The sequence below is a fragment of the Aulonocara sp. 'chitande type north' Nkhata Bay genome, linkage group LG14, assembly GCF_057382095.1.
Source record: "Aulonocara sp. 'chitande type north' Nkhata Bay isolate Kocher_YH1m ecotype deep benthic linkage group LG14, A_spYH_male_GT1.1, whole genome shotgun sequence".
NCBI classification, from domain to species: domain Eukaryota; kingdom Metazoa; phylum Chordata; class Actinopteri; order Cichliformes; family Cichlidae; genus Aulonocara; species Aulonocara sp. 'chitande type north' Nkhata Bay.
Window position 1 is genome coordinate 18,305,415 of NC_141357.1, and position 27,951 is coordinate 18,333,365.

The 27,951-nt window shown below is 41.8% G+C and overlaps 2 protein-coding genes and 1 non-coding gene across 4 annotated transcripts; 2 read left to right on the top strand and 1 right to left on the bottom strand.

Moving 5' to 3' along the window:
• The first annotated feature begins 364 nt into the window (after positions 1 to 364).
• On the top strand, positions 365 to 18,196 carry nox4 (NADPH oxidase 4). 2 transcript variants are annotated; one of them, XM_086261354.1, is made up of 18 exons: positions 365 to 591; positions 905 to 1,000; positions 3,507 to 3,617; positions 3,908 to 3,992; positions 5,461 to 5,558; positions 6,129 to 6,156; positions 6,386 to 6,458; positions 7,832 to 7,912; positions 8,206 to 8,365; positions 9,835 to 9,999; positions 10,168 to 10,230; positions 10,909 to 10,969; positions 13,216 to 13,297; positions 14,023 to 14,142; positions 14,239 to 14,347; positions 14,690 to 14,758; positions 16,246 to 16,346; positions 16,437 to 18,196. In XM_086261354.1, the coding sequence occupies exons 1-18, from the start codon at positions 535 to 537 to the stop codon at positions 16,555 to 16,557; spliced, it is 1,680 nt and encodes a 559-aa protein (XP_086117480.1). In that variant the 5' UTR covers positions 365 to 534; the 3' UTR covers positions 16,558 to 18,196. The 2 variants fall into 2 exon arrangements, with proteins under 2 accessions (XP_086117480.1, XP_086117481.1); XM_086261355.1 differs by having other exon boundaries at positions 574 to 591; positions 3,511 to 3,617.
• Positions 15,518 to 15,589, top strand: trnad-guc (transfer RNA aspartic acid (anticodon GUC)). Its single transcript has one exon. It is a non-coding gene; the product is annotated as a tRNA-Asp (tRNA).
• Positions 18,197 to 18,267: 71 nt separating the features above from the next.
• tyr (tyrosinase) lies at positions 18,268 to 22,500 on the bottom strand. Its single transcript, XM_086261356.1, has 5 exons — positions 21,404 to 22,500; positions 20,799 to 21,015; positions 19,981 to 20,128; positions 19,585 to 19,766; positions 18,268 to 19,503 (listed from the first exon to the last, which is right to left on the bottom strand). The coding sequence occupies exons 1-5, from the start codon at positions 22,229 to 22,231 to the stop codon at positions 19,256 to 19,258; spliced, it is 1,623 nt and encodes a 540-aa protein (XP_086117482.1). The 5' UTR covers positions 22,232 to 22,500; the 3' UTR covers positions 18,268 to 19,255.
• Positions 22,501 to 27,951: the final 5,451 nt, after the last annotated feature.

The following is a 27,951-nucleotide window of genomic DNA, read 5'->3' on the forward strand; positions in this document are numbered from 1 at the left end:
AAACTTCAACTTTGCAACTCTTTGTAATTAAAAAACAGCAATTAAAATGTGTGATTAAAAGTGTAAGTATAATTTTTTAAAAGTACCTTATAAGAGTCAAAGATGGGAGACTTCACGGGGATACGCTTGTCTATAGCGCCCTCTAGTGCCAGAAAAACGCAGCAAGGTGCGATTAATCGTAGTTTATTGTTCCCCCCAAGTGTGTTTGTGGTTTCAATGAGCACGTCCTGTGTATTTTTATAAATTCACGATGTTTTAGGGAAGCTGCTGTCTTAATGTCCTTGCGTGTCGTTCATGGGGGGACTGGTGAGAGGGGCAGAGAGAGAAAGAGCTGTGGTGGCTAAAAAGTGAAAATGCACTGTGAACGGAGGAGTTCCTGGGAGGTTGGACTGAGCAGGCACCGGCTGCTCTGTGGACACTGCAGTCTGGCATACAGACTGAGGCAGAGCTGCAGGGAGGACGAGTCTCTGAGATCTTGACCGCACCGGAGCTTTGGTGAAAAGTTTGGGCAGCTGCTGAGCCCCTGAAGGCATCATGGTTGTGTCGGCGCGGAGCTGGGTGGCCAACGAAGGAGGGAAGTACTTCGTCCTGGTGGGGAAAGTTTTTGTCTGACATTTGAAAACCACCCATCTCCACTTAAATCTGTTAACTGACTCGTTAATATATCTGTTATTTATCTTTAACTTACACAATTCTCCAAGAACGCTCAAATGAATCTGTTGCTGCTCAGTTACTGTGTTTAGTACATGTTGTATCCATGCAGTCTGCTTGGCTATTGTAGGGCAGCTGTGGCCTGAACTCAGATACAGATGTGCACGAGACGTTTACAGGCAATTTCTTGTGCTGTTTGTGATGATGTGTTCCGTGTGTGTGTGTGTGTCTCTCTGCGTGTGTGTGGGGGTAGATTCTGTGGCTGGGAGTTAACACCTGGCTGTTCATCAGCACCTTCCTGCTCTACTTCACTGGACAGCAATACCACTACCTCTACAAGATGCTGGGGGTGAGACCTGATACATTTACATGCACTTTCTAGATGTGTTGTTTTGAACCAAGCTTAAAGAAGGAAACGGACCCTTTACTGAGCCCTTACATCAAACCCTTTCTTAGCTGCATATGTTTGATTAGACATAAACAGATTTTTCAAGATTTTTATTTTTGTACATCTTGTCATGTGAGACAGGAAAAACTCATCAGTGACCCTGAGGGTCATGATATTGTTGATGCCAGCTAACATTCACAAAAGAAAACTGAAAATAACAAGGTCACTCTTAATGATATAAGTAGCAGCTGTGTTTTTACCAGCTGTGAGAAACGTATAAGTGACTTTCGTCTTCTGAAATCACGCTTTTTCCTCTGCCCTGTCATTTCCACCATATCATTTGAGATTAGTTATAAATCATGTACCTTCATAAGGCCTACAAAGTGTAGCTCCATGATGTAGTGATTCACATATTTTGGCTGATAAGTGAAAAATCCCTGGTTCTTGTGAGTAAGGGAACCGCTGACAGTAGCTTTATTCAGTAGACCTACAGTGCTCTTCATAATTCCACAACTAAACAAGGTTGTGTGTGTGACTTTTACACTATTTTCTGTGAAAAATTTGATTCTTATTGTTGTTAAGGAAGAGATAAAAGCACCACGTGTATTGGCTTGTTATTGTGACCTCCAGAACCAGGCAGCAGGGACATGAGCTGGGTCAACCAGTCACACACACATAGAATCAGGTTTAGATTTTAATGCCTGCTCGCTCATGTGGTGTAATTTTTGTCACAAGGTCTCAATGGTGTCTCTGTGGGCGTGGGTGTGTGACTCTCGATGCATGCTTGTGTGAGTGAAAAAGTTCCTTGTCTTTGGAAATAATAATTGCAGTCATTACTTCTGCACCAGATCTGTGATTTTCTCCCAAAAATCACATTTTTTATGCAAATATAGCAAAAACAAAAGCACTCACCTGGATTCTGTGTTTAAAAATATATCAAATTGTGCTGAACAAACTCCAAAGTGATAACTGAAATGTGCCAAGAACAAAGTTTAGCACATATAATACAGTACGAGTATTTGTAAATGAAGTTGTTAAAGCTAGTATGAAAAGCCAGCAGATGAAAAAAACAAAGGAAGTGATAAAATTAGATGTGGCAGCGAGCAGCATGTGCGAGCTATTGCACTGCGTGTACAGTGGATAGCAAAGGGGAGAGAGGGGCAAGTGTGGGCACGCTGCTGGCTTGACTGAATGCCTTACCAGAGGGCTTAAGCTTATGTGTGTGTCTGCACGTGTACGTGTGTACATGCAAGACGGAGATGTATTTCGAAGGCAAACTGAATCCAGCTCAAACTTCATTTATCCAACTTTTCTCCTTCACCTGTGTAAATCGGGTTTTGGGGATGTACAGAAAGCAGGGAGGATATCAGACCTCCTGCTTGGTTTTGGCGTCAGCTGTTCTTAGTAAGGTATGCTGAGTGAACGTGTGTGTGTGGGAAGTCTTTCAAAGGTGTAGGCGTCTGATTTATAAGCATGCTGGTCTTCCCCCATCATCTGCTATATGTAGATTTTAACTCTTGACCAGTTGTTTCACCACATTCTTATATTTCAGCATCTGTTGTACAGCACACTGTGACAGCTAATCACTTGAAACTGGTGACTGACCAGAAGCTGCTGCCGCCTTAAGGAATCACATTGTTTTAAGCGCACTTCCTATATTATGTTGCATCTCTTACAGCCATCACAAATCTTTACCGCTATTTAAATCCCCCATCCCTTCAAAGGCTGGACTCCAGTTTCAGACGCGCTCTCCGTCTTTGATCTGTGCTTACCTTCATCTCTCACACCAGTCATTTCAGTTTCTTGGGGATAATCAGAAGAGACGGCACCTGCAGCGCACGCTCAGGCTGCCAAGAAAGTGTTTAAATGTGCTGTGTTTACAAGATGCCAAAGGACGTCCGGCTTTTAAGCTTGAAAACAGCTTCGATTGTCGAGCTCTAAGATTAAGATTTGTAAAACCACATTACACAGCAGACGTCCCCCCTGTGTCGCTTCAGGTAAACTGTCCACTTGTCATCAACTTGTTAGGGGCCTCTACATAACCTGCTCTGTACTGAAAGGATGACAGACTGTAAAACTTGCAAGTGGTGGCAAAACAGTGGTGTAGTCAGAAGAGTCTTTGAGTGTATACTTAGAGAATAAACAGTGTTTTCCAGTCTTTTTAAATCTCTTTTTAAAGCCAAAAACTGGATGACTTTCAAAATAAATGAATGTCTTCCATTTAAAGACTAACAGACTCCTAAAGGGGTCCTTAGCTCTCTATTCTGAGAAAGACAAAGGTAGTTTTATCTAGCACTACGAGCTATTCAATTGGCCATGATTGAATAGCTGATATCTGAATGGGAATAATCAAAAATGTGCACCTTAATCCACCAGGCCACTTTACACCCACCAAATGAGGCCTAGTGTTGGCAACTTGCCTAACAATGTATGTGTGTGTGTCTGTGTGTGTGTGTGTCTTTCCCAGCTAGGATTGTGCATCAGCAGGGCATCTGCAACTGTGCTAAACCTGAACTGCAGCTTGGTGCTTTTGCCCATGTGCCGCTCTCTGGTGACCTTTGTACGAGGAACACGGATGGTAAGAAATACTACAGCTTGGATGGATCATTGGAGTTTTTAGGGACGGGAAGAAGAACTTCCAAGTGGGTTTGGTTGTATCAGTGAAAACAGGTTGTGGGGCTTATTCTGTAAAAGCGACTCATATATTGTAAAAGAACTGCTAAAAAATACAGAGGCAAATATGAATATAGAAACATAAAAGGATTGCAGTCTTGATTAGGGTAGAAGGAAGAGGATTAGTTGGTGTTTTCATTGAATCCCAGCCACGTGAATAATACTATTGTCTGTGTGACACACACACTGATGCAGATATCAAGCAGAAAGACACGCAGACTGCTGGACAAGTCCAAGACCTTTCATGTGGCGTGTGGCGTTGCCATCTGCATCTTTTCTGGTAAAAGCTGTCACTCGTCACCCTGCCTCATATTCATTCATGTATCACTGTGTGCCTGTCTGTGTTAGTCTGTGTGCTGAATGTGTACACATGAATCCATGCTAGCTCAGCATTTCTGCTGAACCAGCTGTGATGCTCTTCTTGCTGTTTGTGTTTCTTTTTACTGTCTACGTGTCCTGTGTGTATGTTATTCTTATGGGTCTCCTATGACATCATGGGAGCCTCAAGCAGCCGTGGGTCCAGTGGCTCTCTTCTTTGCAGGGGTCTTCCTCTTATTCATTCATATGTTTCTGGGAAGCCTGACCGGCATTGCTGTTTCTTATAGTTACTTGCATGTGTCACAAAAAGCTGAACCGCAGGTAAAGTTAGTGGTAAGCCACATGCTGTGAGCTTTCCTGCAGCAGAGATTCGGGCATTGTAAAAAGGTCCTGCCTCGCTCTAAATATCTGACTAATTAATGTGATTAATGGTGGTTGCGGAGACGAGCTGGCCAGACGATGATTGTCAAAATTATGCATTACTGATTACTGATAAAGTGATAAATAAGGCCATTCATTCATCAGCTGAGAGTGTTTAACCAATCAAACTGCGTTACTTGATTGCTTATTAAGCAGGTTCATCTCCATGGAAGAGAAAGGCTGATGTTCACCAGCTTACATTCATACATCAGCATGCTAACTTGCATTAAATAGAAACAGAATGCCTGTATTTTCTTCAGAGCACATTTTATCACGGCCCATATAACAGTTGGAGTGACATTTTACTTAAAACCAAAATGGTCAGAAAGAAGCAATCCATTATCTGGGGACTGGGAACGTCGGTTAAAATCTTCCATTCTGTGGTTTCACGGATATTCCAGCCTGGGTTGATCGGCTGAGATTTTGGCAGCAGAATGTTCTTTGCCTGTAAACTTAAGTTCTTCTTTTATCTTCATCATCACTCACCTCTCAACTCATTAAACATTACTCAGCAGTTCCCTATGCATATGCGTCCCCCCGCCCCCAACCCCGGGGCAAAGTTCTCATGTGCTGAAAAACAAAACTCAGAGACAACAAATGACTACAAAGGGAGGCAGCGGGAGAGACAGACGGAGAGGAGGAGGAAAGAAAAGAGAGCAATAGAGGAGGCAGTGGGAGTGACGAAGGATGTGAGTAGGGAAAATAGGACCCTTGTGTCTCGTGATCACACCCTCTAATTCCATCAGCTGTTGAACAACTGCGTGGTTTGGCCATGATGTCAGCTAGGAGTGTGTGTCCTGTGTGTGTGTGTGTGTGTGTGCCAGCTAGTAAGTGGGGAGGTTGTTTTGCTGAGTTTTTGCTGAATAGACAAAGAAATGTTTGTATGAGTTTCTGACGGCAGTTCATTTGAACATGTATAATTAAGTGAGAGCGTGTCTGTTTGAAGTCTTGTATGTGCGCACTAAATGTGTTTTAAATCAGCACAGTGTAACGTTTTGTTTCTCCTCTAGTTATGCACGTTTCTGCCCACCTGGTTAATGTTGTCAGATTCAGTGTGAGATACTCAGATGACTTTCCGGCTCTCAATTTGGCTCGCTACAGAGGAGAGGTGAGACTCAAGCACACCCCCCTGAACTCACCATCACAGTGACACGTCCCACCGCAAACCCTGTGCTTCCAGTTTCAAGACATGCTTGAAACCTGTTGTCTGACCACATCTGGAGCACATGAGCAAAACAGTCCTGCACACCTGGTCATTCACAATGTAAAACATCCACTAAAAGAAAACATGATTGCTGGATTGCCAGATGATTAACTGTCTTTTATATCAAAGCTTAAGCTACTGTTACATAATCAGAGAAGCATTCATTGTGAAGCACACCAATCTCTAAATCTGAAAGCATCAACCTGTTTGAGCAAGTGAGGGAAATATCCAAATATGTCCACACTTTTAGCCAAAGCTAGTCGTCTGGAGATTTTGTCTGCTGATTAGCTCACCTTCAAGAACATTCTAGAAAGTCACCAGCTGAAGTGATGTGTTGGAAAGAAGCCTGCAGACAGTTTTCTCTCCAAAGCACAGACTTGGCTTCCTCTGTGAGATCAAAAACTCTTCATCGGTCCTCACAGAAACAGATGCAGAAGAGTGAACACAATTCTTATTTTCTGCTTTCTTTCCTAGGACCCCATGCTGATTATTCTGACCACAAGTAAGGACTACTCTTTGTCATGCACTATGGTACAGATTAGTGGCTTTAGAAAGAATAGGAAGTCATGTTGTGTTTTTGAAATTCAGTTTTTATATTAAATTAAATGGCAAATATTGCTTTAAACGTGTGAGCAGACAATTCCCTTATGTGTATTTTTATATGTATGTTTGTGACCCCTAAGTACTTTGTTGGGTTTGTCTCCATTCTGTAACTGAGTTATTGTCTTTAGTCCCAGGAGTCACTGGTGTGCTGCTGGTCCTCATCCTCTTCCTGATGTTCATATCCTCCTCCTACTGTGTACGGTAGGCTAAATCAGACCACCATTATAATAGTCATCATAGTCTTTGTATTAATAGAAGCGAAGAAAGAACCCTCATAGACTTGATGAGCAACTGTAATTGGGATGAATTGGAGCCCGGCTCCACGTCTCCGTTCCTCGATACAAACATGATTTGTATTTATGTCTGTCTGTCAGACAGAAGGCGAGACATCAGTATCTCTGTGTTGTGTTTCTTCGCTTTTCTCTTTCTGTCTGAGCTCATGACTCATTTTGTGTTAGTCAAAGTGAAATGTAAGCTGGAGACCATGAGGAGGCACAATAACAGAAGGTTGTGGGAGAGAAAATCACAGCTCTGTCCTTATTCAGGTCATAGTGGGTCACTCACTATACGTGTATTAGTCTTCCGAACGGTCTCCCTGATTTCCTCGGTAATTGAACAGGGGATAAGAGGCTTTTCCAGACCACTTAAGGCTTTAGATAAGAATTTGGCTAAGTGGCTGGAGTGGTGGGATGATGGCGGCTGCACAGCAGAAGAATACCTGCTTAATGAGTCAGTGATCCACAGATATGAACTTACTTTAAAGTCTCCAAGGTTATTTATGTTTTACGGATTGCAGTACCTTCATGTCTGCTCCCTGTTGCCTTTAACATTAGAAAGTGTTGAGTTGTGAGAAGCTTTGCGTTACGATGCCCATGGAGGAGAAAATGTGTGCTCTATGATCTCATCTAACGACTTTGAAGAGAAGCCCACTTTTACAGCTTAATGTAAAAAAAAGAAAAAGTCACGGGCCACAGTGTTTAATTTATTTCAAGTGAGAATATGCATGAAATGAATTCCAAGATGCAATAATTTTATGTATTTATTTTTTGAAATGGAACTTTCCTCTCCAAAGATTCCTTCCACTTTCCCAGGAATGATAGATTGGGATAGCTTGAGTAATCTCTTCTAGCATCATTCCACTTCATGATCAAGTACAGTTAACTCAGAGAAACAACAGAGCTTTGTACTGCATGCCAGAGAGCGATACGTTGCTCTAATAGTTTCTCTTTTAAGTTCTTAAAAGAGATTTATGCTGTGTTTAGTTGTTGTTTCTGGAGAATGATTGACAGATTAAGCTATGTTTTGGTTAGTACAGAACCAGAAGAATCGTATGACATTGTTGGGTGTAACAGGATATCTTAGCCACGTTGTGTATATCTTAGTTACCATTTAAAAAGAGCTGCATTCGAAAAGGGAGAATACAGAGCTTGGTTGTTGTCTGCAGTGTTTATGGGGGGTTGTTCTGTGTAACGACCTCTTTACTGATCTTTGATGTTCTCCTCACTCAGGCTCTGAGCTGGGAGTCTGTACATCATGTCCTTAGTAAACTCTGATCGTCTTGTAATTTATTACAGCATGTCCAACTATGAGATCTTCTGGTACACACACAACCTCTTCATTGTTTTCTACGTCATCCTGATGATACACATGGTTGGGTAGGTAGCACTAACAGTGCATGTGGGTGTTTGGGTTTCCCCTCTACACTTATGCAACACACAGAGTCATTTCTTTTTCCAAGGAACTGAAAGTCTTTCAGGTGAAATTCAAATGCAGGTACTAGTCATCCCATTCAGCCAAGTGCTTGTTCGCGCCTGTTTGTTCTTCTGTGTGGTTGAACTGTCAGCCCCTAGTTTTCATTTTAAATCTATTTTGCCTGAGTAGTCGTAAAAGAGTGATGAGTAAATGTGCTAAAGTGTGACTGATGAAAACATTATGTTGTTTTCATCAGTGGAGCTCTAAAGTATCAGACCAACATAGAGGCACACCCCCCTGGTTGCTTCAGAGCCAACCAGAGCAGCACCGAGCAGCAGGGAGATGAACTGGACACGAGTGAAGAAGAGGAGAGGCGATGCAACGAGGACGCTCGCTTCCAGCCACATTATCCCCAGGTCAGAGTGTGTGTGTGTGTGTGTGTGTGTGTGTGTGTGTGTGTGTGTGTGTGTGTGTGAGTGGTCCAGGCATGTGTGTTATGAGCATATTTACATGTGTTTGTGTTTTGGTTTGAGTTGAAGGAAATGTTTGTTTAAGTCTTCGTCAGTGTTTTAGGGTTTGTGGTTGGGGCTTTTGGATGAATGCTGGGTATTTGGGAAGTGTTGGTAGGAGCTGGTCCCATTGAGCAGGGGTGTAATACTGCTAGGAAGGGGCTGCATCCTTTCTCTACATCAAGGCCTGTTTTTGTGTGTGTTTCCTCCTGCGTGTGTGATGATGTGTTTGCACTTGGTCGTTAAGCAACGAGCTGGTTCCATAAATCCCCCCTTAAGTACAGTTGTGCTCCCAGGGCTTTACTGAAGCTGCGAGCAATTAGTCTGTTACAGGTAACTGCCAACAGAAAGGAAGAGAAAAACCTCACACTGTGATATCAGTCGATTTAGTATTTATTCTTGTGAGCGTACTCTCTCTTTTCAGCTGGATTTGATTCAGACTCCTCGGGTTATTGTGATGGGGAGCAGGCTGATGGAATTACAAAGCTTTGATAGAAAATACCTGGTACACATTTCTGTACTAACATTCGCCGACTTAGATACATTCCCGAGGGAAAATTCGGCTGCTGTAGTTTGAATGGCCTTTATTATGCAAAGATTCCAGTCGCCAAGCCTCATGATTCAAGCCACTTTTCAAATACTGATACCACCAGAACAGCGGCAGCAGTCATTGGTTTGCTTACAGTGCTGCGCGAAAGTATTTGCCCCCTTTGTGGGAGTAAATACAAAATGCACTTTTTAAATAAAGACTTAACTGACTGGGCAAAATAAATGAAATCACTCTCTGCTTGTTAAATCGTGAATTAACTGCGATAAAGCAGAGTTTCTGGAAAGCTAGCCTCACTCAAGCCTGATAGCTCCCAGACCTGTTGAATCAAGAAATCACTTAAATACAGCCTGTCTGACAAAGTGAAGTAAAGTGAAAGATTTTAAAAAATGACACATCATGTCATGATCTTAAGAATCTCAAGATAAACAGCAAAGTCACTGATATCTTTCAGTCTGGAAAGAATTACAAAGCAATTTCTAAGATTTTGAGAGTCCAGAGAACCACAGTGGGAGCCATTATCTACAAAAAGACCAAACAAAGTTGGAACCAACAAAACTTTTTCTTTCTGTAGTCCACTCGTTTCAGTAACCAGGAACTGTGATGGATCATGAGCCACATGAGCTATTAAGTCATTGATTTTTCAGATCTTTCCTTTTATGTGACAGTGTTGGGGTCACACCAGAGTAACTGCTGAGATCTTGTAACATAGTGACATCGCAAAAAAAATAAACTCAGGAGAGCAACACACATGACATAAAGCTGTCTTTGTGAAACTGCTTTCATTATCTATCCCATATGCCTGGTTTGTGCTGTGTTGTTTCTGTAGACGTGGCTGTGGGTGTCTGGTCCTCTCTGTCTCTACTGTGTGGAGCGTTTCTACCGCTACATCCAGAGCCGTGACCCTGTTACCATAGTGACAGTCATCAGGCACCCTTGTGATGTCGTGGAGTTGCGCATGCTGAAAAAGAACTTCAAAGCTCGACCTGGACAGGTGAGTTGGTCAAATATCTGCTGCTTTTTGGAGAGAAGGGAAATTCCACTCGTTTGATTCATCTGATGATTTCTTTCTCTCGACATACCCCCTCTCTAATCCCCCCGTCCTCCTTCTTTTACATCCTGCTGGCTCTCTGCGACTTCCCGTCCTCCTCTTTTTTCTCAGCATATTCTTCTTAACTGCCCAGGTGTCTCCTCATTTGAGAACCATCCCTTCACGCTCACAATGGTAAGACCTACTGCAGCCCGCTTTAACGCATTCCTCTGTCGTGACACAGTGCAAGCACACATATATTCTGTATACACATGTGAATGCAGATGTTTATTAGTAGATACTCAACACACCCTCTGCTGATGACTGGCACTTGACTGACACCTGGGCTGTGCAGTAATATTGTGTTTCACGCTGTGTATTGATGCTTACGGGATTAGTTCAGATTCCATGATACAGTAGGAGAAGATAAAGAAATCCCTGTATGCTCGCACAGCAGGAAGGGATGGAATCATTTACACACAAACACACACACACACACACACACACACACGCAGCCACATACAAAACCCACTGATTCCCACAAAGGAGCACAATAACTGTGCATGCCTATGCCTGGTGTGTTATAGAGCTTTGAGGAGGAGGGTAGAGAATCACTCTGACAGAGAGCAGACAGACCCCTGAGGCTAGTAACACTGTCTGCCAACAGGAAGGCCGTGCGTGTGTGTGTCCATCAATGTGTGTGTGTGTGTGTGTGTAGATTGTTAAATTTAGTGAAAAGAGCTATAGCTATGTATTGTATATGTGCTGACCCATGTGTTTGTGTGTATGCCAGTTTTTCTTGTGTTAGCTGCACGTGTCTCTAACGTGTGTGTTTGTATTTTGAGTAACTGTCAGCCCTTTAACTCCTCACAGTGTCCCACAGAGAACAAGGAAACTTTGGGCATCCATCTGCGAGTTGTGGGAGACTGGACTGGTGGGCTCACACATACACACACACACACACAGAGAAAAGAGTGACACACAGTTTCTATTCCCTATCAAAGCTGACAGGATGGAAGCTGTTTTGTTTTGTTCTCTCTGCTGAGGACACATTTCTGAAGAGCTGCATTCTGATGTGTGTAATCATCCCCTGTTTTTTTCTCCTTGTGTGTGTGAGTGAGTGTGTGCAAGACTCCTTCTTTACCTCAAGGCCAAGATTGTTCCCACAGGTTCATCATCTTCCTAGATGACACATTAGTTAATGGAGTTCAAGAATGTTAAAAATGGCAAGAATGCAGTTTTTACCATTCTTGAACTCCATTAACTAATAAAACCAGAACGAGGACTTGATGTCATTTGGACACAGTATGTGCAGTCTGTTCAGGAAAAGGGACTGGTTACCATGCAGCCAACTTTAAGGAAATATCTTTTAGTGGAAGTTCTGGCTAAAACACTTACTGTCCTTTCCACTTGCTTTGGTACACACCCTAATACACACCAAGGGAAGTTAATCATCCTGGATGACAGGATGAAATGAGAAGGACAGAAATGATGTACTGAAAGGGCCTACATCTCTGCATGGTAACGATATCTGTACTTTTAGTTGCATTGCTCATGACCAGTGTTGGGACATATATCACATATAGATACTGTTGCTAGATTTATTTTGAAGCAGCTCCATATAAGGTTTTTCTAAGCATTTTGATCTTTTGAGCACAAGCTTCTCCCTCAGCCTTTTTGTCCCGCATCAGCGTATTTTTGTTTGTTTATCTTGTATCCTCCAACTCTGCATTTTTTTCTGGTTATATTTAAGATCATAAAAGGGTGACTGATGGGGCTTTGTACTGATATGTGGCATATGTGAGGTTACGTTGCAGTCATTAGTTGTTTCTGAAATTTAGGCACGCCGAGGATAAACACTAACGTGATGCAATGAGTACTGCAGCTCATTAGTCCTGACATGGAGTACATGAGTAATTCGATTTTTAACCTCCCCGGGTATGTGTGTGTCAACATCTGAAAACGGTCTATAATGGGAACAAGAACAAAATCAGAAATGTATTTTCATTTTCAGTACTTATGATCAGTGACAGATGACACTGCCTGTCACTTTTCAGCATTCCAGTAGGCCAATCAGCACCATTCATTCAGAGTAAAAATTACAACTAACTAAATAAAAGACAAATGAACCAGAGCAACAGCAGACTCATAAATAATTTCTAGAAATATATGCTTGTCTGATTGTTCACTTGAGAATTCCCCACAAAGGTGAGATGTGCATATTTTTTTAACTTGTTGAATTGCAGCTTTGCACCAGGACTGCTGACTGCCACATCCTGCAGCTATAAAGTGTGTTTTTGAGTGGAAAGATCAGTACTGACATTCATGAGTTAGGACCTGTAGCCTATGATGCTGGAAATGTGTTACAGGCCAATTAATTTTCAAAAATTTATGAACTCTTACTGGGAATTTATGCTTCAGTAGGAAATTCATGCCGTAGCTACTTTGTAACTGCAAACACTTCTAAAACCCTATAACCCTACCTGCAACCTAATCTGACGTGCAACTCCTTGGAAATGTAAGAACACGTCACCTTGACGCAGCCTGCAACTTAAACTAACAACTATTGCAACCATTGATTCCTCTTGTCCATTTCTGCCTTCTTTTTCTCAGTTTTTGAATAAATCGGAGAAAGAATAAGGATATTAGTGCATTACAAGGAATAATAATCATAGCATCAATATAAGGGTTTCAAGGGACTCGAAGGGACAGGATGAGGAGGTCGGACAATTTAGAGGGCGTCAGAATAGAGCTGCTGCTCCTGCACATCGAAAAGAGTCTGCTGAGTTAGTTGAGGGATCTGACTAGGATGCTTCCTGGACGCCTCCCAGGTGAGGTATTTGTAGTATGTCCTAGTGAGAGGAGACCCCTGGGGCAGAACCAGGACTCGCTGGAGAGATTACATCTCACAGCTGGCGTGGAAACAATTCTGTGTCACCCTGGATGAGCTGCAGGAGGCTGAGGTGATGCAAGTCTGGGATTCTCTGCTCAGACTCATGCCCCTGCAACTTTGACCCAGATAAGCAGTAGAAAATGAATAGATGGAAGTTACATTGACAGAAGCATTATGTATCTAAATATTCTAATAGGCTTGAGAGTATATGTGATCATTAGGAGATCCCTCTGGTTTTTTCACAAATCACACCATGCCTGAAACGATCTCCTCTCCTCTGTCCTCAGAACGATTCACACAGCTGCTGCTTCCTGAGCCAAGGATAGACATGGAGATCCTTCCCATGGCCCAAAAGAGGAGATACCCCAAGTACGTTTCTGTGTGTGTCTGCTTAAATAATGTGGCTGACTTGATTTCTCATGAAGGCTCAGAATCCCAGAATGGCTGAAGGTTTCAACCTTTTGACCTCTGACTCAGTGCTCTTCCTGCTCTGTGTTTGATAGACAGTCAGATGAGTTAAACAAACCATCAAAGGCCCAAACCCCCTTGGTCTCCTGTGTTGGAACAAATTTCATTTTAAAAAAAATAATGGAATATATTTTGACCATGAATATAAATATTTCAGAAGTGTTACAGATTCCTGTATTCATGATTATGTGACAGTAATGGCAAACCTCACAAACCACGCCTCATATGGATGGCCCTCATGTTATTTATCTTTTACGTAGTTTCATGTGTAATATCTTCTCAGTATTCTGTGTTACATTGAGTTAAGTTTGTGTCTAATTTTTTGTGTGTGTATTCTTGATCACACAAGAGAGCGAGCAGCTGTTGTGGAGATATTTATGTATTTGGGGGATTGCTGTCTATTTGTCAGTTCACACACACCAGAGCACAGACAGACAGACAGACAGACACACACACACACACACAACTGCACCCAGACTAGGATTTCAAATGCAGGATGTTTATGTGTGTTTGACCCAAGGGAGAAATATAATTGCATATGTGTATATTTATCTTGGTATCTTCTCAGCCAACGATCTTTTGTTTTCTTTGTGTTGTTGTTTTTTTTGTCCACATTGTATGTTCAGAGTTTATGTTGATGGGCCATTTGGAGGTCCGTCAGAAGAGGTATTCAACTATGATGTCAGTCTTTGTGTTGCCGGCGGAATAGGAGTCACCCCGTTCGCCTGTGTGCTGCGGGCGCTGCTGTGAGTTCTTACAAAAATATATTATATGCTTATAAATTATGCACAGACTGGGCATTTATCAATGGACTTCTTCCTTCCTTCCTGCTGTACACCTAGTGATGGCTGGATGGGTTTCAGGTTGCAGAGGTTGTATTTTGTGTGGGTCTGCAAGGAACTCCAGTCGTTTTACTGGTTCGCAGAGCTGCTGTGTGCTCTGCATCACAAGGTCAGGACAAACTCTGGCTGTTAGAACCTTCATGTTATATGAATCATGCTGGAATTAAATGGCAAGCTATAATTCAAGTTTTCTAAATGTTTGTGGCATTCGGCAGACGAAGGTCAGAGGTGTATGTGTCTGTGAGACAGCAGAAGTTGTAGACTTGAGCAAAAAGCCTCTGTTTTTTGTTTGCTGGGTTTCACACAGTCTTGAGGCTGTTTGTAGTCTCGCCTCTGCTTCTGTATTTCAGAAAAATCTAGAAAATAAATGCTGCATTTATATCCTGTATCGTACTTTATGAATGAAATCAAATACACATCAGCAACACTACAAACCATGTTTTTCATTTAGCTCTGGAACGAAAACAGACCGGACTACTTTAATCTGAAACTGTATATCAGTCAACCAGACAGCTTGCAGGTAATTGTGGCACACACACACACACACACACACACACACACACACACACACACACACACACACACACACACACATATCAGTGTTTCTCTTTGCTAATCTTGTAATTTTATTGTATTTCATTGTCACTTGCTCTTCTCGGTTTATCTTTTGTTAGATTTTAAGAACTCCACCCACTAGAGGGCGGTGCTTTACAAACAGAGAGAAGCTACAGCGCACAGTTTAAAGTGTATCTGTTGCATGTTTTCCAGACTGTTCCATTAAAGCAAACGCTTTTGTTCTTTTAGGCGATGTAACAGCCAACCAATATAGAAAAAAAATAATTCTGTTATATTAGTTTATCGAAAACATTTTGAGGAGTTTTGAACGTATTCGTGCGACTCTCGCGGTGGACGTCTGATTACGAAGTTTACGTCAGTCGGACCCAACCGGACCCTTGCTTATTTTAAACTGTCCGGAGCCTCGAGTCCTCTGGGGTCCTCTCTGGTCCGAGCACCTACTTCATTCATTTTTTTAAATTTTGTGACCTCGGTGACTTGTCCACCGAGAATTTACATTACCGTATAGAAACTAAGCGTGCGGCCCGAGCGGCGAGCTTCAAAGACGTATAACAGGAAGTAGTTAGCCGTCGATTCTGAAGCTAGCCGTGTCCGCTACGGGACATACAATGGACTTATTGACATAAATATACATTACAAATAGGCATAACGTCACAATGACCGACTTCTGTTTTTGTATGGCATACGCCGAATCCACGCTATCTCCTCGTTAGTATAGTGGTTAGTATCCCCGCCTGTCACGCGGGAGACCGGGGTTCGATTCCCCGACGGGGAGACGAAGTCTTTTTATCCGTTTAGCATCACACAACATCGCTGGGTGTTCCCATCAGCCTTGGGGTTACTCAAAAATGTTTGGCACATTATTCATTGCTTTTCTCAAAAATAACAGGATACATTATTTAACTACTTAGCCAAGAAAGTAATTTGTTAAACTACTCTTTACATTACTGTGGACTGTGGTTGTTGCTGTCCTGGACGCAGATTGCATTTGAATTGCCCTTTTTTGCAATAAAAATAAAATAAATGTCCAAAAGCTCCAAATTTCCAACTGTGTTAAGGTTCACCAAACCAGCCAGTTTATTGGTTGATTCCCATTTCATTTACATTCACCTTTTTGTGACTAAATTTCCTTTGCTCTACTAACAGTAGACTGACACAGCTATGTCCAGCACTGGTGGCCCTTAAATTAGATACCACATTCTTTTAGCCTCTAGGAGAAAACAGGAGAAAAAACAGACTTTTTCACTTTTTTGATTTAGAGAGATGTACACTTTATCTGATAGAAGTCTCAAACAAAAAATGTTTCTCATAAACAGTATAAATGTTTCTTTGTTATGTTTTTTTTCTGTAGTAGTAATAGCATTAACTTTATGTAACATATAATGCAAATGTGAATTCAAAGCATCCTAGTTTTTTATGCTTTTTTTGCAGAGCATGTCTGAGGAGAAGTACCGCCCACTCACATCAAGGATGCAGATTGGTCGGCCCAGGTGGAAGTTACTCTTTGATGAAATTGGAAAATCCAACAAACAGTGAGTACAGTGGGACTATCCAGTGAGTCTCGTAGCTGTAGAAACGTGTGTATAACATTGTTGTTAAAATTGATTTCTCTGTGGTTTCAGTAAACGTGTTGGTGTTTTCTGCTGCGGACCGAAGGGCATCTCCAGGACTCTCCACCGACTGTGTAACTCACCTCAATACAATGGAACAACATTCGAATTCAACAAAGAGTCGTTCAGCTGATTAAACTTTAGAGCTGGTGCTACACTGTCAGGGCATATCAGTAGAAGTCATCTACTTTGGGGTAGATGGCTTCTCATTCAATCATGGGAAAAGTTTTTAGTTAAATTAAAGTTCTTAGTACCTTTGGACAATCATGGTTGCTTAAAAAAATCTTGGATGGATTTTCATTTGATATAAATACTGACTGTAAAGTTAAATAATGATAGACTATTTATATTCAATCTCTGTACATGTTTTCTAAAGGTCTGGCACATCGAAACAGCCTGTTGGGTGCTTTAAATAAGCTTCGACTTTGGTTTGTGACCCAATCAACATGTGAGAAAAGCTTGGAGTCTCCCGAAGCTTCTGTATCATCCCTGCCCTGTTGCACCCCTCTGTGGAGTAAAATTGCATTCTCATGTTGGAGTCGAGTGTGAGGAAAAAGGTGTGACTCACCGTGATCTTATCACAGTATTAAGAGACTTCAGAGCCAAGCCCCCACCTAGTTCTAAATATCCAAAATATATGGATATCTTCTACATCCAGAATCAACTGGCCCAACATTTGTTTTGTCAGCATCTAAAATATACTGCTCACACATTCTTAATTCTTGCTTATTACCAAGTTGTAATTACCCTGGATTTGTCGATGAACGCTGACTAAATGATGATCACATTCTTCAAATACAGTGCTTAACAAATTTATTAGACATTAAACCACTAAAACTGATTTCTCTGTTCGGGTAATTAAGTGTAATTTGGTATCGTACTCAAATAATAATATTAATAATGTGCTTTACTATTTTTTCATACTTTTGTAAAGCAGTAAACCTGAAAATGAATGGATAATAACAATAATTATATTTTAGCATTAAAGGTATTTCTATTAAAGAACATGTGCATACTGGTGAATCAACTATTACAGCAACATAAAAATGATTTTAGTAATTACCAGTACTGTTAATTTAGGGCAACTGTGGGCTAAATTTACACTGGGGCGATGGTCGAAGAAAATTGTCAAGCAGTGTATGTTTAGCATGCATGTTAGATTTAAACGCTCAGAAAAGGGGGCAAGGATTTTAGGTCCCCGCAGAATGTTACGGGTCAGTATGTTTCTCTCACTGTGGAAGGATTTGTAGACAGCCCGGAGGGAAGTGTGACATTTGACAAAACTAAGGCAGAAAAAAGTATTACAACACTTATCTCAGAGTCTGAGGCAGTGTGGTTTAAAAATGGGCACACGATGATGCAGTCTTTACACACCACTACACCTCAAGCTTTTTTTTACTTTTTTTTTGTTGCTTACTTTATTTATATTGTTTAAAATAAATGTACAATTTGACATGTCAAGGTTCTGCAGGATTTTGGCAATCTTTACTGAGTCTACTCACAGGTATATAACGGAAGCATATTTCAGGTTATGATGATTTACTGGTTTACTTTAGTATTTGTCATGTTTAAAACCTCTGATTTTTTTTTTGAATGCCACAAACTGGAGACTGGAGGTTTCTACAAAGAATAAACATCTTGATTTTTTTCTGATCAACTGAGTAAACGTTGTAATTATAATTTGAAATTTTTGACATTTATCTAAATCTTTAAGATCAACTTTCGTTTTTGGCACAAGTATGAAATAAATGGTTTATATTTATTACATCTTTATTAAATGTACTGTTTTCAATCATTGAGTGATTTAGTTTTACATTTATTTATAATTGAAACTACAGTCGTAATGACCACTCAAACATCGCACTGCAGTGCAGTAACTGAACAGCCCAGTCAATCAGCATTACATGCAGATTTCTGCCACCATGCTGTAAAATACACAATCTCCTAGTTATTTTTAAAAGTGATTATCAACATTATTGCATAAAAAATAGGCAGCAAATTTGCATCAAGTTGGATTTTTAATGAAGCATGTACAAACTCGTGATTCATCTTTGTAAGCACTGTAACAACTACAGTTAATTTGCTTGTGAGAGGATTGCAAGAAAAACTGCACGCTGTCTTTTAGCATCAGTTCAAATACACACATTAGCACATTAGAAATGTAGTCATTGTTTTCTCTGAAATCATATTTTTAACCACTCAAACTAAACTCACAACAGTGGTTAATGTACATTTTTTACATTTATTGCATATTTCACAAAACCCTGGAAGTTAAAACTACATCAGAAAAACTACTTTGAGCCTTATTTCCTCAAGGAATCCCAAAATAATTTTTCTATTCCGAATGTGTGCCGACTGAATGCAAAACATTTTAAGGTGATCCTCCTAGCGGCAGCTCCCTGCTGTTTGCTCATAGTCTCTTTTTAAATGGTCTCAAATCTTAAAGGGTTGGTTCACCTGTCCCCATCACGCTAATACAAAGGAGGTTGCTTCTTGTTGTCTACCCTAATTAGATTAGACAAATCCTGCAAACCCATGTAAAGTTATTTTTAAAACCTGTAACTGTCTGCACGGACAGCTATGTTGCTAACATATCAGTGATTTATCAGTGCTATCACCACTACCCACTTCCTTTCTGTTGATTCCATAGTAGATACCTGCAAGACACTGAGGTGTAAATATGTTTTTTCTTGTTTGGATGAACTGTATTTTCCTTTTTTTAAAAAGTTGCTTCACTGGCTCATCTGTACATGACTATATTTTAAAAAACATAATCAGATTCTTGTTTTTAATTGGCTTCATAACCATCACAGGGTTGTGCAGTACCTGTGTTACAGAGTGGTCTGATATGAAGATGATCCTTCCTCTGAGCTGCTATGCAGTAATGGCTGTCTCTCCCCGTAGCTTGATGCTCTCTTCTTCCTCTGATTGCGCTTCCATTTCCGTCTTGCAAAAACAATGATTACTGCGATGATTGCAGCAATCAGAGCTCCCAGAATCCCGGCACCCACGAGCCACTGCCAGATCTGTTGTGCCTGCTGGAGGTAGGGGTTCAGGAACTCTTGAACAAACCTCTGACCTATGGTGAGACAGATAGGATAGGACAGTAAAGCTTAAAGAAAAGGCCATTTAGGAGATATGTTTACAGTTATGCACTGACCTGGGTCCAACAGATAGGCATATTCATATCCAAGAGCCTTATTGGACAGGAAATAATCTCCGTTTCTATAAAGAGGCAGGAAGGGAACCATATAATAGCCATCATTGTGACCAATAGGGGCATTGGTGCGTGGGTAGCTGTTTCGTGGAGGCTGGTGGTTCCTGAGCCAGCGCTCATAGATACTAATGAAGAGAAGAAGTGAATAAGAAGAGAAAAGGGACAGAAAGAAAAACCTACATGAAAAAATTGAATATATATCATGATTCTACATGATATGCAACTTTTCATCCTTACATCTTCTCTAGGTCTCGCTACTTTTATCTTTCTCACTGCATTACACCCAGTGTGTGCAGTTTACCTTTTGCAAATAATATGGGCGGATAAGTGTTACTATACCTGTCAATGAAAGCATGATGTAGCAGGAATATTGGGTCATTAGCTGAACCCTGTACTGATGACATGGAACCGTTCATGAACATATGCAAGGCGTTGTGCAAGGTGCTCTGGCCTGACACGGCCATACCCGTCTGTGGACTTGCAAAACCTGCAGAAGGTGCATGATACAGGAATGGCAACAATGTTTACACAGGAAGATAACACTCAGGGATGAATTTAGTAGTAAATAGTTTGTAGGTTTATATGAGAAAAATGTTTGTGCAGAGAAAAACGTGAGCTTGGTGGAACAAAAATGAGAAGGAACTGAGATATATTACGACTTAAAAGTCTTACAGCTCGCCTGTGCGACCAAAAAATGTAATTTATTATAATTAATTTCAAAAGTTCTCTGAGACAACGGGGGAATCATTTTCATATTAAATACATTTGAAGTTTTAACAGAATTGATGTCCTGATGAAAGAATGTCCTCTTTCACACCTCGTTCAAATGCACTTGATATAATTTAATTCAGGACTCAGCTTAAGGGGCAGCCTGTGATTTACAACAAAACTGGAAGCATATCTAATGATATAACGTGTGCAGGATGTGTTAAACGCCAACAATAAATACATAAAATAACTAGCAGGTTTTAGTGTCGATGTCTGCATTAGAGTTTGCAATTCCTTGTACACACACTGGTTTGTATCTACCTTTTGTGTTTCCAATGTGCCAGTGCTCATTCACAAGCTTAGTAAGATTAAGCTGAACTTTGGTGATTAAACATGAAAGAAGAGAGGACTAACACAAATGTATGTGCGTGTCTGCCTCTCACTCCTACCCTCTAGGACATTTCTAAAGCTCATGTTGGCAAATCGGTCCATGGGTCCTGTCTCGTACTCGGGGAGGCCCACAGCGAACTCCACATCATCTGAATTGGGAAGTCGTTGCACACGATTGGTATCATGGTTGCCGGGATTACGTAACAATGGACCCTCCCCCGTGGCATTACATAATGCTTCTCGGCTGTTATACTCCTCTGACTGGGTGCAGATAACCTATACAAATGTATAAATGCAAAAGTGTAAACATACATGTTTCTCGGGCTGTTATAGCTCACAAACCTGCGGGCCTCCATAAGGCTTTAATATGGCTTTCTTACAAATAGTAAATGGGCATTAATAGGCATTAGTGAAAACTAATGGAACTCTCTGAGTATTCAGAACAATGCTGCTTTCAAAAATCACAACTTTAAAATAAAAATCTCTCAAATAGTTGGATTAACAGGATGAACCAACTTAATCCTGTGGGCTTGTTTTTACAAGAAAATGAACTTTCAGTGAGTTAATGTATAAAAACTGTTTAAAGGACCACATATAATCAAATATGGGTATTTCCATTCTAAGACACACTGAAACCCAGGGCATGAGGATCAATTTTTCTTACCTTCCATGATGAGAAGACAGAGGCAGTGCTGATGAGGTTGGGATTAAGGGAGTTGCGTCCACCCATCAAGGCATCGGTACACACGTCACAGGTCTGGGAGTTCCTCCAGTCCCAGTATGGGATGGTGAAATTAAAATCTCCTGTTAGCTTCCTGATCTCATTCTCCCAATGAAGCAGGAAGACTCTGTGCCAGGGCAGAAATGCTGCAGATTCATGAGCAAAATCAATATCTTGCCATACATTCCCTGGTCCTCCCAGGAGGGCATCTCGGGACACATAGTAGTGCATCCACACAAAAAGGTCATAGGTGTTGATGTCAGAGAACATGGGGTTCTCGCCATTTTCTCCCATCTGTGCCCTTGTGCCAGTGGCGATGACATAGTCACGATTGATGGTGTTTTTACCCAGGTTCAGATAGGAGATGAACTTCTGCTGTTCAGCAGTCGACATAGTCAGGATGTTCCTGCGCACTGATTCCCTGTACTCAGCACAGTTTGAACCCCAGTAACCAAACCTACACTCGCCACAGTTAAAACCTCCATAGTTTCCAGCACAGCGGCACGTCCGGTTGAAGAAAGCTAAAGGCCAACGCTCTCTGTCATCGATCCCACTGTGAGGGTACTGGGGTCCATGTGGCTCGTCTGAAATGACCACGTCTGTGCAGAAACCGCGGCCTGACAGGGCACCGCAGGCTGAGCCATCTCCATCCCACAATGGACAGCACTCTTTGGTCCGCAGTCCTTCTGAAGTGGCACAAAGGCGAGGAAACTGGCTTACACAAGCCCCAATCAGCTGTAAGAAAACTAAAGACATACACAGTCTTCTCATGGTGAAAAGTCAAAGGCACTCCACTCAGGGGGAATATAAATTCTTGTTAAAAGTGTGAGAACCTCTTGTCCTCACAGAAGGTTAGGGAGAGCAAAAAGCAGCACCAGCAAATAGATTCACTTACAAAAAGTTACTTCCAGTTAAGCAGAGAAACACAGGCTCACACATTTCCAACTTTTGCTGTTTCCCCCCCTTTTTTTCTGTTTTGTAATATCTACTCCTCTAACCTACCATCTAACTAGCTACCAAACCTCCCTCAACCCTTACACTCATACACCCAGCCAACAGCCCCTTGTTCTCTGCCTACTCATTGAGCTGTTTTAGGGGGCTGTCCTCTGAAAAGTGTGTGATCTCACGCAGCATCACATGCTCAGGATAATATTCTTATTTCACTTTGTCTAGAGACCAGCTGACCTCTACTCCACTTCACCTCGGGCAGAAATGTCTGGTGTGTGTGTGTGTGTGTGTGTGTGTGTGTGTGTGTGTGTGTGTGTGTGTGTGTGTGTGTGTGTGTGTGTACAGTACTCCCCTCCCTTGGGCAAAGCCTCTCCGGGAATTTATGCATGATCCGATGTGCTACAGAAACGTGTGACAGCAAGGAGCAGAAGTTGAGGAGGTGGGAGAGCGATACCGGACAGTGTATTAATGAAAAGCCAGGCTTGAATTTAAATATTAAGACAGTGTGTTAGGATGGGATGAGTTTGTGCTTCTACTTGGTCTTTTTATGATGTTAAAGAAAGCAAAAATGTAATCTGCTACCTTCAGCGATGTTTAGTACTGTCTCAGAATATCTCAGAATATGTGCTCTAATAAAATGGATACTATTAAAGTTTAATATATTCCATCCATCCATCCATCCATCTTCATCCGCTTTATCCGAGGCCGGGTCGCGGGGGCAGCAGCCTAAGCAAAGAGGCCCAGACCTCCCTCTCCCCAGCCACCTCCTCCAGCTTATCCGGGGGAATACCAAGGCGTTCCCAGGCCAGCCGAGAGATATAATCTCTCCAGCGTGTCCTGGGTCTGCCCCGGGGCCTCCTCCTGGTGTGACATGCCTGGAACACCTCACCCAGGAGGCGCCCAGGGGGCATCCTTGTCAGATGCCCGAACCACCTCAGCTGGCTCCTTTCGATGTGGAGCAGCAGCTGCTCTACTCTGAGCCCCTCCCGGATGGCCAAACTTCTCACCCTATCTCTAAGGGAGAGGCCAGCCACCCTTCGGAGGAAGCTCATTTCTGCTGCTTGTATCCGCGATTTCGTTCTTTCGGTCACTACCCACAGCTCGTGGCCACAGGTGAGGGTAGGGACGTAGATCGACCGGTAAATTGAGAGCTTCGCTTTTACACTCAGCTCCCTCTTCACCACGACGGACCGGTGCAGCGTCCGCATTACTGCAGCTGCAGCCCCAATCCGTCTGTCGATCTCCGGCTCCCTTCTCCCATCACTCGCGAACAAGACCCCGAGATACTTGAACTCCTCCACTTGGGGCAGGAACTCATCCCCGACCCGGAGTGGGCACTCCACCCTTTTCCGGCTGAGAACCATGGCCTCAGATTTGGAGGTGCTGATCCTCATTCCCGCTGCTTCACACTCGGCTGCGAACCGTTCCAGTGCGAGCTGGAGGCCCTCACCCGATGAAGCCAACAGAACCACATCATCCGCAAAAATCAGAGATGAGATTCTGAGGCCACCAAAGCGAAAGCGCCCTCCGCCACTTGGCTGCGCCTAGAAATCCTGTCCATAAAAATTATGAACAGAACCGGAGACAAAGGGCAGCCCTGGCGGAGCCCATCACCCACCGGGAACGAGTCCGACTTATTGCCGGCAATGCGAACCAAGCTCTTGCAACGGTTGTATAGGGATCGAATGGCCCGTAGCAATGGGCCAGACACCCAATACTCCCGCAACACCTCCCACAGGACACCCCGAGGGACACGGTCGAATGCCTTCTCCAAGTCCACAAAACACATGTAGACTGGTTGGGCAAACTCCCATGCACCCTCAAGTATCCTGGAGAGGATAAAGAGCTGGTCCAGTGTTCCGCGACCAGGACGAAAACCGCATTGTTCCTCCTGTATCCGAGGTTCGAGTAGCGGACGAACTCTCTTTCCAGCACCCTGGCATAGACTTTCCCAGGGAGGCTGAGGAGTGTGATATATTAAACATGACATTTTATTCAGTCTGCCATGTTATACCATGACACATCAAACCTCTTTTAGAAAAGGTTAGATTGAGCTTCACTATAATTTGACAAAATAATATAACGGTGTCTGTCACAGAAGGTGTTTTAAACTCTTTTAACTCATAATGAAGAATGGGGAGGGGGGGGAATTATGTCCTTTACAGACCATTATGAGTTAAAGGTGATAGGATTAAACATAATCAGTGTACTTTGTGGTGGTTAAATACTTAGCCAACACTAATTAGCCAACACTAATTAGCCAACACTAGTTAGCCAACACTAATGCTGAGGAAATAGACTAATTCTACCCTTTATTTTTAGGAAACAAGGCCATTTTTGTAATAAACATACAAATAATATTTTTTCTGATATATAAAGATTACCTCTGTGACTGGAATTTTAGTTCAGATGCATGCAGGCTGCATAAGAGTCTTGTGTGATATTTCATTTTGACCTAATTTCATGCCCCATCAATAAGAGTGAAAGGGGTGAATTGTTTTTCTGTTGCACAAATATACAGGTTATTACTGACACTGAAAACACTAGTTCATCCACATGGAATCATGAATGAAACCTTTAATGCTGCTGCTGTTTAACAGCAATCATGTTGAAAACTCAACCTTTGAGTCCAAAAGAGGAAAAAGTACAGTAAAATTGTTACGGTTGCTTTGCTTTTCAAGTCTTTAATTGCAAATGAAATGGAAGAGTGAATAGATATGAAGTTGTAGTCATACTTTCCACCAAATGATTAAGATGCTTTGTGTAATAAATACAGTGTTGTTGTATTTATTACACAATTGTTAATATATTGACAGTGTATTAATAGTATGTAGAAGACGTTTATAGCTGATAAAATACACTTAAAGGCTAATTGCATAAGAAGTGAAATGTAATAATGGGTCTTTGTCAGTACAGCCTCATGGTACACACCACATGGTACATCGTGACGATCAGCTGTACGTGGAAACTTCCAGGAGGAGAAAGAGAGAGATTTTTTCTCCACAGGTTCCGTTCAGACTGGTACAGTACTCAGGGCAGAAAGTCATCTGCGCAAGCTTTAGGATCACAAGCCGGTCACATGCTACCGTAGCCAGGCACGGGATGCAGCTTATCTCGGCGCAGGAGCGCAGTGGAGCGCACAGGAATGACCATCACACGATAAACCTGCCCGCAGGGCTCCTCTGAGAGAGACAAGGGCACACACAGAGTGTTTGAAAAAGTACTTTTATTTGAACTTACCAAGAATTTAACCTGAAATTACAACAGTAGGCTTCAGTAACTCCTGAATAACTCGGAAACCACGTGACGTCGAGTAATGGCTTCGGATTGAGACATTCCCATAAAACTTTTTTTTCCTGTTTCATCCAGACACAAGAGGGCAGCATGAGCCATTTGAAGATAGACCACCAGGGAAGTTGCCTGTCACAGCACGATTACTGCACGCAGTCAGAGTCCTCCTCATCATGCGTAATGAGATAACAGAGGAGGTAGATGACGGCTGATTTGTCTAGCTGAAGGGGATTCTTACGGTTGTTTTACGTTTGACATCTCACAAAACTCCCGCAGGCTTTTAAAAGCCAACCTGTACAAAACTGACCTCCACAGATCAACGAGGAAGTTGTCTTTGTTTTTCTTTTAATGCATCTAATGTGCACTTGAAAATCTGTAAAAAGAAGAAAAGAAAATCACAAGAAGAATTTCAGCTCAGTCTTGAAAACAGACCTAACTGCACCTGTCGCATCTCATCTGTGTGTGTGCGTATGCTTGTGCAGAAGAGATACTCAAAAGCTATTATTTTCATAAACTATGAGCTGAAGCTTCTAATCTTTATCCAGAAACAGTTTCTATAAATGAAACCTCAAGTTGTGGAGCCCCCCCCCCCCCTCCCCCCTTTTACTTGTCTTCCTTTTTAAAATGTGATATACTTTCCTTGCGATTTTACAAAGTTTTATTTTATTTCTGCAGGGCAAAGCTAACGCAGAGCTGCAGTCTCCCCAATCTCTGTGCCATCCCTGTTATCACAGCATCCTGGTAGTCAGAGACACTGTGACAGCTTGTCAACCTGTGCTGACAGTTTACATCGACACTGAGGCTGCTTTTCAGAATGTACGCACCCAGTATCTGGAACAGCCTGCCTGCAGAATTGAGAGCAACCTCCCTGAAACCCTTTAAAATTTAAATTTACATTTCCCTGGATATATTATAAAAAATATACACACCATTTTGATTTATTGCATTGCCAAACCCACAGTGACTGCAGTGAGTTTTTTCTAAATAGATGTGCCAAAGATGTGAGACTTTTTCTTTCTTACTGGTTTTTCACTTGTTTCAAGTTTTTTGCAGAACTTCTCCACGATGTGTAAAGTACGTGGACAGGTCTGTCTTTTGTGCTTTATGTGCTTGATGACAAATCTGCAGTCTACTTAAGTCATATTAAAACCCACTCTCCACTTGTTCAATGAAACAGCAGCCACATTACATGTTTCATAACTGACGTCCTCATTTCTCTTTTGGCATTGTGCGATTTGTAGGTTTTTTTCCCCCCTATTTGTCCTACTTAGAGTGGGAATATCACAGAGAAGTGACAACCCTGTAAATCAGCTATGTGTCTATGGCAACCACGGGTATCCACTGTTATTTTGAAATGCCATTGAATAATTGATTTTCCGACTGTGACTGTGAGTCTGTTGTGCTTGTGATTTGCGGAGGAGTGTCGTTAAAAAGACTTTTACCCTATAGATGTTATATGTGTCTGATGCACAGTATTACAAACTGATTACACAAACACACATACAGAGTGCAGGTGTGTTTTGCAGGGTGAATTTTTCTTGGGATGATTAATTTGTCACTCCAGTTATATTTTCTGTCCGCTCTGTGCAACCACAAACTCTGTTGAACAGTATCAGGGTCAGAAAAATGCTCCAGATGATTCAGTGGATGATTTTTCTCCATCATATCATTCAGTCCAGTTCTCCATCATTTGACACAGTTCATCCTAACACATGTCATTGAGTTGTCTCAGCTTCATCAATATTAATTCACTTATTGATCCAATCTTGCATCAACAGGTTTTAAGTGTCTCTGCGAGTGATTAACGACTTTAATCTCTCTCCATGTGTGCGTGCATGTGTGAAGGAAAGATTAGTTGGCATCAAATGAGACAAGCTGAACTGATCAATTAGATGCTTGTTGATTTTCTGTTTTACTATAAAAGTGAAGGGTTGCTATGGAAATGGCATCTAAGATCTGCCATCCATACAATTAAGCGTGAGATCCAATGTTCATTTATCTTGAACAGGTCTGTTAACCTATTGAGGTGACCCTAACATTAACCTTATGAAATCAGAATATCGACACATCTGGTATGTGTGTGCCCAGAGTTCATTAAATTTAACATTTTACATCAAAACTGGAAATTTTGAATCCAATATCTTGTATCTTGGGACATTTTTTTGAGTGTGCTTGACTTTAATTGAGTGCTACCTGAGGCATTGGATATTTTTGTTTTTGTCCCATTGTGCACAGAGATTTCTCCAAATTCT